General features: G+C 46.0%; 1 protein-coding gene across 2 annotated transcripts; it reads right to left on the reverse strand.

The window, feature by feature from the left end:
• Positions 1-980: 980 nt before the first annotated feature.
• SNRPC (small nuclear ribonucleoprotein polypeptide C) lies at positions 981-11363 on the reverse strand. Of its 2 annotated transcripts, XM_059717314.1 has the most exons (7): positions 11267-11363; positions 10870-10912; positions 9084-9192; positions 6157-6246; positions 5443-5547; positions 2407-2460; positions 981-1332 (listed from the first exon to the last, which is right to left on the reverse strand). In XM_059717314.1, the coding sequence occupies exons 1-7, from the start codon at positions 11272-11274 to the stop codon at positions 1208-1210; spliced, it is 534 nt and encodes a 177-aa protein (XP_059573297.1). In that variant the 5' UTR covers positions 11275-11363; the 3' UTR covers positions 981-1207. The 2 variants fall into 2 exon arrangements, with proteins under 2 accessions (XP_059573297.1, XP_014453783.1); XM_014598297.3 differs by lacking the exon at positions 2407-2460 and having other exon boundaries at positions 11267-11360.
• Positions 11364-11584: the final 221 nt, after the last annotated feature.

Genomic DNA, 11584 nt, shown 5'->3' on the forward strand with positions numbered 1-11584 from the left:
CCGCACTTGCAGATTCAGTGTTTCTAGAAACAGACCAAGAGCGAGTTTTGGACAGTTTCACTTCTCAGAACCACAAGGACCGATATGTTTAGAACTGGCTCCTTATCTCATCTGTCCTTTGTCTGCGGGTTTCCGAGAAAGTGACTAGAGTCAAAGAACATAACTTTTGCTATGCTCCCATGATGCAAGCAATTATTTTCCTGCCAGGCCCTGTCATAGCAAGCAACAACAATAAATCAGATGTGGTGCTGCTGATCAAATGCTGTCTGGTAAAATACAAAGGTGTCTGGATCTGAATATTGAAATACAAGTAAAAAAAAAAAAAAGTTATGCTGTAGGCAAAGTATATGCAGGACAATTCCATCCGTGTATGGGAAAACAACCTGTCTTAGTGCAATGCACTACTCTAACAGACCCATGGCCAAACCATGTTATTACAGCTAAAGGGCCCTGGGTCTGTTCCAGAAGTCTTTTTTCATTTGAAGAAACAAATCTAACGCTAAACAGTGGTTGCTGCTTCAGCAGCTCTAGTGACCAAACTGTTTATCCACATAACAGGAATAACACAGACTGTGGCATTTCAAGCCCCCACCGCCCCCAGCAGACAAAAAAAAAGAAAAAAAAGGAATAATTTACTGCAACAAACAACAGCTACTTGGCCCTTGGGCTACACTCTGAAAAGGTGTGCCCATTTTATGAAATTTATCTTACTTGGCAGCAACTAAGGGTTACTGCACAGTGCAGACTCCCTGATAATTAGAGATACTACTGCAGTCCTTACATGTGTCATGGTTTTATTGAAACAAAGCTGCATTCTTAATTTTATAAAAGGTACTTTGTGTTGCAGAGAACATCTTCATATTTAAGAATGCCACGGGCATAGGGGTAAGAGCAGTGAGCTACAGGTGAGGGGACAGCAGGGACCTACACATCTCATTCTACCCAAGAAAGCAACAGGCAGCAAATCACATTAGACTCTCTGTATCTAAACCAGCATCAACCTTTTATTGTTACATTTCAAATGGGGAAAAACAGTTACAATGAATCCTGATCTAGGTGCCCCTGTCAGGCCTTTTGCAAACTGAAGAGGTGGCAGGTCTTTTCAGCCCACTGTTTTAACACAAAATCCTGGAGTTGTAGGTAGCACTGTAGGAAGAACAACAAAAATCAGAAACAAAAATGGAAAACAGAAGCTCAGCTTCCACCTTTATCTGTCAGGACGGGTCATTCCTGGCCTGGTTGGCACCATCATGGGTCTGGATGGAGGTCTCATCATTGGTGGGCCTGGCATCATTGGCATGTGTCCTCCCATAGGCGGCCTCATCCCTGGAGCTAGAAAAATAAAGCAGTAGCAAAAGCATTGGAATAGGGCACTCTGACATCAATTCAAGTGTTGCATTCGTGCAAGAGGTTCGATTGTCTCTACTTGGAGAAACTGATTTCTGAATTTACAAATAGGACCAATGATCTTGTCATCTACAGCAGTGGTTCTCAAACTTTTTTGTACCAGGACCCATTTGTAAACTTCGATGGCCAGTCCTGAGCCAGTAAATAGTTTAAGAAGGAAACAGCCCCCTGGCCCTACTGGTGCCCCTCACTCGTTACCTGCCGGCCCCCCACCCCCAGCAGGCTGGAACTCTGCCAGCCTGCAAGGGAAAACCTAGTTTCCCTATGTTTTTCTCTTTGAAAGGAGAACCCACTTTTAAAGTTTACTGATCCATTTTTAAGTTTGTTTGTGACCCTTTCATATATCCTCGCAACCCACTTTTAGGCCATGACCCATGGATTGAGAAACATTCGTCTACAGATTAAGGGAGGAGTAACTTTCCTTGAAGTTACAAAACGCAGGAGTCTCCACTCCCAATTCCTTTTCTAGCTTTGAAAACTCATGCTTATGGATAACTCATTCTATTCAACCATTAAAAACATATAAACCAATTGACACATGGCAAGCCTGGGAGAATGCTCTGACATCTTCCAGTTAAAATGTAGTATCAAATGGCTAAATTTACATCTCATCTCTTTCAGTCAAGTTGGAGAGTTCTGGCGTAGACCAGACTACAGTGAGGTGGGTAGGGAACTGGCTCAGCAGCCAATCCCAATGAGTCTTGATGGATGGGGTGGCCTCATCCTGGAAGGCCATCGTCAGTGGTGTACCCCAGGGATCAGTGCTTGGGCCCATGGTTTTTAATATCTTTATTAATGACTTGGACGAGGGAGTGAAAAAAAAATGCAATGATTAAGTTTGCGGACGATACCAAACTGTGAGGACAAGCGGGCACATCAGAGGACAGGTCAAGGATTCAGGACGACCTTGACAGGCTGATCTTATGGGCTGAACAAAACCAGATGAGGTTCAACAGGGACAAATGCCGGGTCCTTCATCTGGGTAGGAAGAACCCTCACCATGTCTATACGATGGGTGGTGGTCCACTGGCTGGCACTGCATCCGAAAGGGACCTAGGGGTGACAATCGACCAGAAGATGAATATGAGCCACCAGTGTGACGAAGTCGCCAACAGAGCAAATAGAACTCTGGCGTGCGTCAGCAGATGTGTTGCCAACAAATCCAGAGGTGCTCCTTCCCCTCTATTCAGTGTTGGGGAGGCCACAGCTGGAGTACTGCATCCAGTTCTGGTCACCACACTTCAAGAAGGATGTGGACAAGCTTGAAAGGGTGCAGAGAAGGGCCACCAGCATAATCAAGGCTCTGGGGGACAGGCCCTATGAACAAAGACTTTGGGATCTGAGTCTGTTCAGCCTGAGCAAAAGAAGTCTGAGAAGTGACTTGATATTTGTAAGCAACTATGTCAAAGGAGAACACCAGGACCTAGGAGAGCAACTTTTCAGAAAAGCCCCCACTGGAAGACGTGGACCAATGGGCACAAGCTAATCAAGGAAAAGTTTTGGTTGGACATAAGGAAAAAACTTATTTTCTGTACGGGTAACTAGAATCTGGAACACACTTCCAGCAGAGGGGGTGCAGTCACCATCTCTGGTAGTCTTTAAGAGGAAGCTGGACAAATACCTCATTGAGCTCGTTTGAGCCCAATTACTTCCTGCCCATGGCAGGGGATTGGACTTGATGATCTTATAGGTCCCTTCCAGTGCTTCTTTCTATGATTCCATGACTCCATTATCAGGAATGAAACCATGAATCGTTACCAAGCACCATTTCTAAAGTGCACTCAGAAGAGCTGGTTTCCACCCCATCTGCCATTGCTCAGTGATAATTATAGAAAATGAGGGCTGGAACGGACCTCAGGAGGTCATCTAGTCCAACCCCCTGCTCAAAACAGGACCATCCCCAAATAGATCATTCTAGCCAGGGCTTTGTCAAGCCAGGCCTTAAAAACCTCCAAGGATGGAGATTCCACCACCTCTCTATGTAACCTGTTCCAGTGCTTCACCACCCTCCTACTGAGAAAGTTTTTCCTCATATCCAACTTAAGCCTCCCTTGCTACAACTTGAGACCATTGCTCCTTGCTCTGTCATCCGTCACCACTGAGAACAGTCCACCTGCATCCTCTTTGGAACTGCCCTTTAGGTAGTTAAAGGCTGCTATCAAATCCCCACCCTCAGTCTTCTCTTCTGCAGACCAGACTCATAGTTTGTAAGGGGCCAGAAGGGACCTCGGAAGATCACCGGGTCCAGCCCCCTGCACCAAGCAGGGAAGACAACTGAGGTCAGGCAACCCCAGCAAGGTGACTGTCTAGTCACCTCTTGAAAATTTCCAGGGTAGGCGATTGCACCACCTCTGGAGGGAGCTTATTTCACAATCTGGACACACTGACTGTCAAGAAGTTTTTACTAATGTTGAGTCTGAATCGATCTTCCAGGAGTTAGTGGCCATTGCTCCTGGTTTTCCCCTCAGGTGCCCTGGTGAAGCATTGCTTATCAAGTCCTTGATGTACTCCCCTACTCTAACCGTAAGCTGCTACCAGATCCCCTCTCAGCCTTCTTTTCCTCAGGCTGAAGAGTCCCAGATCCCTCAGCCTTTCCTCACATGGCTTGCCTTTTAAGACTCTGATCATACGGGTGGCTCTCCTTTGGACTCTCTCAAGCTTGTTTTTTAAAACAAACCCACTAAATAAACCTATTTCCCTCAGCCTCTCCTCAGAAGTCATGTGCCCCATTTTCATTGCCTTCCACTGGACTCTCTCCAATTTGTCCACATCCTTTCTGTAGTGGGGGGCCCAAAACTGGACACAGCACTCCAGATGTGGCCTCACCAGTGCCCAACAGAGGGGAATAATCTCTTCCCTTGATCTGCTGGCAATGCTTCTACTAATGCAGCCCAGAGTGCTGTTAGCCTTCTTCACAACAAGGGCACACTGCTGGCTTCCATTCAGCTTCTTGTCCACTCTAACCCCCAGCTCCTTTTCTGTAGAGCTGCTGCTTAACTAGTTGGTCCCCAACCTGTACTAGTGCAAACAAAGCTGTCTAACATGTCAGACAAAAATCCACACATTGTATCCCCAATACTGAGCCCTTAATTGGATACCACTTTACTGCTGGCAAGAACATCACAAAAGACATTTCACTACTGCTGATGTGTGGAGCATTTTAGTCCTTTGAACATCGAAGTAATAGCAACTGAAATAAGAAATGCCCTGACAACCTTTCCCGTGCCAATATGCTCAACGCCAGGATGAAACATCATAACTTCACAAATTCTGTGGCCATTTTAGAAGTCTTAAGAAAGACACCCTACTTTCCTCTGATATTCCTAAAGATCTCAAAATTATTCTACAAGCTTCATACACACAGGAACCTAATTACCCATCATCAAAACCAGTCTATCCCAATGCAGGTATTTAGAAGTACACACAGCTTCACACTATGCAGACTTATAAAATATACCTTTTAAAAATTATATATTTAAGCATTTTGGAAAAAGGTGTTGCAGAGGTACCAGGCAAATTGCATGCAATTGTACTAGAAGCAAAAAGGACTATGGAAATAGTTCTATTACCATAACAAGAATTTGATCTGAACACTACAATTAACAACTAGCCTTGCAACAAATAACTTTGAGAACTTGAATAATCAGAAGTTGCTAAGGATGCCAGTTTTACACCTTGTCTGAATGAAGCCATTCCCCACCATGAAGCCAGCAGCCCAACATGCACACACAGTGAAAAGCCACAACAACAGACGTTGAAGGTGTCTCACCCAAGTATGAACCTAGCTAACCTCTTCTTCACGTTAAGCCCATATCCTGAGGTAACACAGACCCCAGCTAAAACACATGCCAATAAATATGACATGTTGCAGTTACCCAGTAAGAATATTCCATACCATCATTTACAGTCACACACTGCAGTGAAACAAGAAAATGAAGTGCTGAAAGTGTATTCCAGATGCCCTACTAATCTAACACTGTAGCATTCAAAGGAAGAATAGGATCAGAAGTCACATTCCTGAAGGGCAGGACTTACCAGGTCCAACTGGCATCATTCCTGGTGGAGGTGGGCCCATCATTGGCATCATCGGAGGTCCACCCATATGGGGAGCTGGCATCATACCAGGTCGCGGAGGGCCAGCTGGTGGAACGTGCAAATAATTGGTCACATGCATGTAATTGTGTAGGCTAGTAAACGTGAAGGCAATGCAAAATCCTTGCCAATAAAGACTTACCTATTGTTCTATAGCTTCAGTTACACCTTTCAGGTTGTCCTACAACATTCCATACTAAATTTTAAAAATTTAGAGTTTGCTTTTCAGAGGCCAAAGGTGAATGTGAAGTCAATACCAGAAGCCATTCCTTGATGGTGTTCATCTAACAAATGCAAGCAGTCTATCCTAGGACAGGATTCTTTACTAGGCAAAGAGTTCAATCATTTCCCCCATGAAATGAAAGCAAAGCATATTTGACTGATCTCCCTTGTACTCCAAAAGGGAAATTTCTAAAGTGGCTTCATTAGACATTCAGCACTCAGGGTGACAGTCTATTTTATAGGCAATTTTGTGTGACAAGCAGTTACTTAACTTTGTTATCAGGCTCAGAGAACGCTTTGAATTTATGGATTATTCCATACCATCTCTGGACAAAGAACATTTCTTGCAAAGTTCAAACGAACTGAGGAAAACCCAAAGAAGTCTAGTGCTGTTCTGCTAGTCCCAAATTGGACATATCAAACATTCAAACTTACGGATGCTGGGAGGTGGTGGTATCATGGCTCCTGCTGGAGGTGGAGCCGAGAATGGAGTAGGTGGGATTTTGCCTTGCTGAAATGCAGCGGCTAGGAAATAACAGGAGAAAGCCAGTTAGTTAGTTAGCAGGAATGGTGCACAGTTCTCATAACTGAAGTCTTCCCTCCTACTCCCCAAACACAAAATATGTATCTCCTACTTTAAGTTACATATGTTCAGAACCTCTTGAACTCGTTAATCCAAATGCACAAAAATCTTTTCTGTCAACTGGGGTCTCATCAGTTGGAAGCAAAAGAGCTCCAGAATAGTTTTAGTCAATCACAGGAGGATTACGAGCCAATGTAATGTGGCAGTGAAAAAGACAAATTACATTCTAGGCTGCAGACCAGGCATTTCCATTAGAAAGAGGAAATGCACTGCTGCCTCTGCACAAGACCCCAGAAAAAAAAAAACTGCTTACAATTTTAAAGCTGATGATGATGCTAGCATGAGAATAAAACAATATAGACAGATCATGAACTGGATTAAGCTGGAAATCCAGACTTTCTAACCAGAGGAATTAAATTCTCTAAATAGATTACCAATAGGAGAGAGGACGGGGAGAAAGAAACCCACCTGTTTAGAAGAAGCTGAATAAATGTACTTAAAAAAAACAAACAAAAACAAAACCACGCACACCCACATTCTGAGTTACCCGATTACCTGCAATAGCGAGAAGACTGGGTTTGAGGACCCCAGAAGGTTCCTTTTAGTCTTAAGTAATGTGCAATTACATTACTGTTAGGCTAAAAACGTAAACTCTCATGCTTATGGACAAAAACCAGTGCCTAACTGGGTGAAGATGCTCAAAACACTGAATTTAGATTTTTAGGCAAGTTGCTGAACTGAGCCCTTGGTCAGTGACCTAATTGCCACAAAAGTCAGAAATGTCTGAAAGCAGAACAAAGTTGACAAGGAAAATTAGTAACAGTAATAAAAGGTTTGCTGAAGCAAATAAATCTTTTCCATCCGAAGAAAGGGAAGGATAAAGTCAAGTGCAGTAATGTTGCAATTCTCTCACACCAGGAGAGAGCTCAAAAAGTACCAATCTCCTGCAGACCAGTAAGAATTATCAGTTATTTATTTAGGACGTTCTTTTACAGCAAGGACTCTGGACGTAGCTATTTTAACATATCATGCCAGTAGCTTTCAGAAGAAAGCCTCCATTAAAATAATAGAGATTTACCAACTGGATAAGATCCTCAATCTGAGAGCCCAGTGTTACAGCCACATGGTGCATGAAATGCCCATCAACTTCCAAGAAAGCCCCACACTTGAAGCAATGACAGAACTGTCACAACCCAAAGCTGTGATTTTTTGTTTGTGCGCGCGCTTCGGCACCGCTAAATTATTTCCCGCCAAATTTGTCGCTTTCTTTGCACGGTAGAGTTCTCTGCTGCTAGAGAACTCTGGTGCAACGGGGGATTTCCCGCCAAATTGCAGCTTCTTTGCAGGGTGCATCTCTTTCTTGCACCGTAGTGATGCACGTTGCAAAGAAGTTCCCGCCATTTGTATTAGGATCCACGCCATGTTATTGGCCGATTCCTAATTTAGGCACACGTGGCGGCTAGCGATTGGCTTGCTAGCCGTACAAAAGGCTTGGGTAGTTTCCGCCCAAGCCAGAGGAGGGAGGAAGAGAGAGAGATTCTGTGTGAAGATCTCCAAGTGCTGTGGACCCTCGCGGACCCGGCGCGCCTCTCCTAAGCAGGCAATAGAGGCTTAAAAACCGAACCCACGGAGCTTTAACTACTCCGGAGGGAAGAATGTACCGCGCCTCTAGCCTCTCCCCGTCGCCAAGCGCAATCCTAGACGTATCCCTTTCCTGTAATTTCGGACCCCGCGGAGCCTAGCAAACTCCGGGGAAAACTTATTGGACCCGCGGAGCCCGAATAACTCCGGGGAAACTTTTTGAACCCAACTTAACCAGACCCGTGGAGCCTAGCAAACTCCGTGGGAGCAATCGTTTTGTCAGAGTCCTCCAATGAGGGTTCAAGCCGGAGCTGTGCCTGGAAACTTATCCAGCCTACACTGATACCATCTTTGGGTGTAAGTAAACAATCTTTCCAATCAACCATTACGCCTCCGTGACTAATTCTAACTCACGTGAGCAAGCCGCTTTGCGGTTTTCTCCCACCCCGCGTGCCCGGGCTGCCGGCCACAGCCCGTGTGCACCAGAGACGGGTCCGGTACGACCCTGGTTCGCCCCCGGCTTGCCCATGGCGGCCGGAATGGGATCGGAATCACCGCCGCGCATGGCGGCGAGGGTGGGATCGGGGCCCGGCCCGCACAAGAACAAGGTTCCAAATTACCTCCTATTCATTAGCAACTAGTTTGGACATTCAGGGTATGTCTACACTACAGACTCAGAGCAGGCTAGCAGTAGTGCTCAAGCACACCACATTGCAGTGCCACAGAAGTAGATGGTAGTGCTTACACAGAGCAATCAGGCTAATTAGTAATACTGAAAAAAGTGGCAATTAGCTCACCCACAAAGCCACGCAAATAGAGTAACACTGTTTCCATTTGACAGAACAATGCTGAGTGTTTGGAGCTGCCACTGTCTGCCACAGGAAATCTGTATTCTAAAGCAAAGGATGGCAACCTTTAAGAACAGTGAGCTGCTTCTTGCAACCTGGCTATAACTGCAGAACATCAGAGGACCCCCTCAACACAGAGCAGAAACACTGGACATGGCAAATAGGATCATCAGAATGAATGCAACCACCACCTTGTCACTGTGGGCTGGAGGTAATCTCTTTGCAGACCAGATTCAATCCCTAGATTGCCAATGCCTACTTTAACATATTGCTAGCTGATGCAAGGACGCCAGAGGCAGGAAGGGAACTGTTCCATGAAACAGTACAGTTAATGAGATCGTTTGTCTTACTTGTTTTATCAATCAGGCTCTGAGCTTGTTCTTCCATCCATTTTTGATAGTAATCTTTCACATTCTCTTTGTGTTTACGGCCACTACAGTGGGTTTTTCTTACAGATGGCTGCAAAAGATAAAAGATATTGTTATCCGAGCCCTAAACAAACATGAAAAATCCTTACCTTGTGTATACAAAAACCAGAACACATAACACTAAATATTAACTACAGCATCTGCAGCCATAACACTGGTATCATCCAATAGCTGTTTTAAAAAAACCATACATGTTTAGACTTAAGTATAAAGTAAAGCTTTGCATTTGCGAATGATGTAATAGTCCCCCATGTGGTCACTAAACAGCAATTCAAGAGAATTAACTTCCATGGCACTGAGACATCTTTAGCCACTCCAAGAAACAGGCCAGATGAGCCCCGTAAAAAGTTTTAAAATTCCTATATATTTGTTTCCATTAACACACTCACCTTTTAAGTACCTTTTTCCTATTAAGATGAACATTCTAGAATAGCTGTTCTCCCAAACTGTGGGTCACAACCCCAACTGGGGTCGTAACATCAGCAGATTAGTTTACGGGTGGGGAGGAGGAAGAGAGGGGTCTGTGGAAATGAGGCCATGCTGAGGAAAAAGTTTGGGAAGCACTATTCTAGAGAATAAACCAATTTATTTACAGATCTGTTCCAAACCAGAATAGAAATTCCTTGTTTCTGAGGTGGAACCAGAGGTTGTCACAGGTTTGTTCAAGTTTATTTACCAAAACAACAGCTTTCCCTAGGAAGTGCTGTCACACTAAATCACACGGAAAACATTTTATCCATGTATACTTTTTCACAGCTGTTCTTCATAAAAAAAACCCCCGAACAAAAGCAAAACCACACATACCCATATTCTGAGCTACCCGATTACCTGTAATAGCAAAAAGTCTGGGTTTGATGACCCCAGAAAGTTCCTTCTAAGTCTTCAATTTAAGTAATCAGAATTACTGGTCTCAGGGACCAGTATTCCCACCCTTCAAATTAAATAGTATGTTTTTGCTCATTATATTTTCTTGTACATTATCCCCCCAAATATCCTAAAAACCGTTATTATCAGAGGTTCCCAACCACCGGGCCCTGGCCCAGTATTGGGCCACAAAGGGTTGGCTGCCGGACCACAGGAGGGTTGGCTGCCGCGGACTGGAAGTGACTGCGGACCAGCAAACTGCAGACTAATAGCCAACCCTTCTTTATACTGCGTATAAAGGAGGGTTGGCTGCCTGCCCGTGATATGCCGATGCCTGCTGGTCCACAGTTTACTGGTCCGCGGTCACTTCCAGTCCTCAGCATAGAAAGGTTAGGAACCCCTGCCATTATATCCAGTGCCATTTTTCACAGGAGGAAAAATCCGAAACAAACTGTTGCCTCTAGAACAGATACAGCAGAAACCAGCTTTTGCAGGGCTAGTTGCCGACCCCCTTCTGCAAAGAGGGCAGGCTTGCAAATTCACCCAGGGCGTATATAGCCATAGCAGAGCTGCGCAGAACTGTCGAGATGCATCAGCTGCTCGCTGCTGCTTTTATTTCAAAGGGCATCGTGTCCCCGATCACCTCGTGGGACCCCGGATGTGCTCCACCTCAGCAGAGGCACCCTTTGAAGGAAAACCTGCAGCACCCAGCTCATCGATTTGTTCTGAAAAAATCTTTCACAGCCCGCTGTGAGCTAAACAGGTTGCCAGCTCCCCCTGCGTGAAAAAAACCACAGGTCGTGCTGAACTCGAAAGGTACAGCGCAGAAGAACATGGTACTTACGGAGTCATGGGTGAGGTAGGTATCGCAGTAGTCGCAATAAAACCTAAAGAGAGGGATGGGGGGGGTTGGGTGGGACACGACCCAAAACAACACATGTTAAAAGTTAGGAAGATGATTAGTGACCACCGGTACTTCAGAGCAGTGTGAGATTACACACGTCTCGATCAGTTACTGATGGGTCAACACACAGAAAGGGGGCGAGAGGTTTTCTATGCGTGTCCCCATCAGCATGCGATCGAGCTCGTCTATGAAGTGCACGTCCCCCCGCTTCCCCCCTAGGCTGCCGGCGGTGGTGGGGCCTCTCCGAGAAGATTCACCCGCCTGCACCAAGCGGGAGCGCGGGCCCCGAGGAGCCTCCGGCTGCGGCTCCCCGCGGCCCCGGCCCGGCCTCACTCACTTGGGCATGTTGCTCCCCCACTCCCGGCGCCGCTACTAGGAAGTGACGCGATCATCCCGCGCCGCTTCCGGAGCTCTTCCCGCCTCCCGAACGCTGGGCCTCGCCGGCTCCCGTAGTCCCGGCATGCACCGCTCCACCCCTACCATTCATTTCCGTTTTCTACGGCGGCTCGCGCGGGGCAAGATACGTCCCTTGCTGTTCGTTCGCTTTTTCCTGCAGGTGGCTGCTCGCGCTGCTCCCTCCCCATTGTCACCCGCCCTTGAAGGTCCTGGACTGCAGAGAGGCTAGGGCTGCAGCATCCCCCTGGGGCGTATGGCC

This window comes from Alligator mississippiensis, chromosome 14, assembly GCF_030867095.1.
Source record: "Alligator mississippiensis isolate rAllMis1 chromosome 14, rAllMis1, whole genome shotgun sequence".
NCBI classification, from domain to species: domain Eukaryota; kingdom Metazoa; phylum Chordata; order Crocodylia; family Alligatoridae; genus Alligator; species Alligator mississippiensis.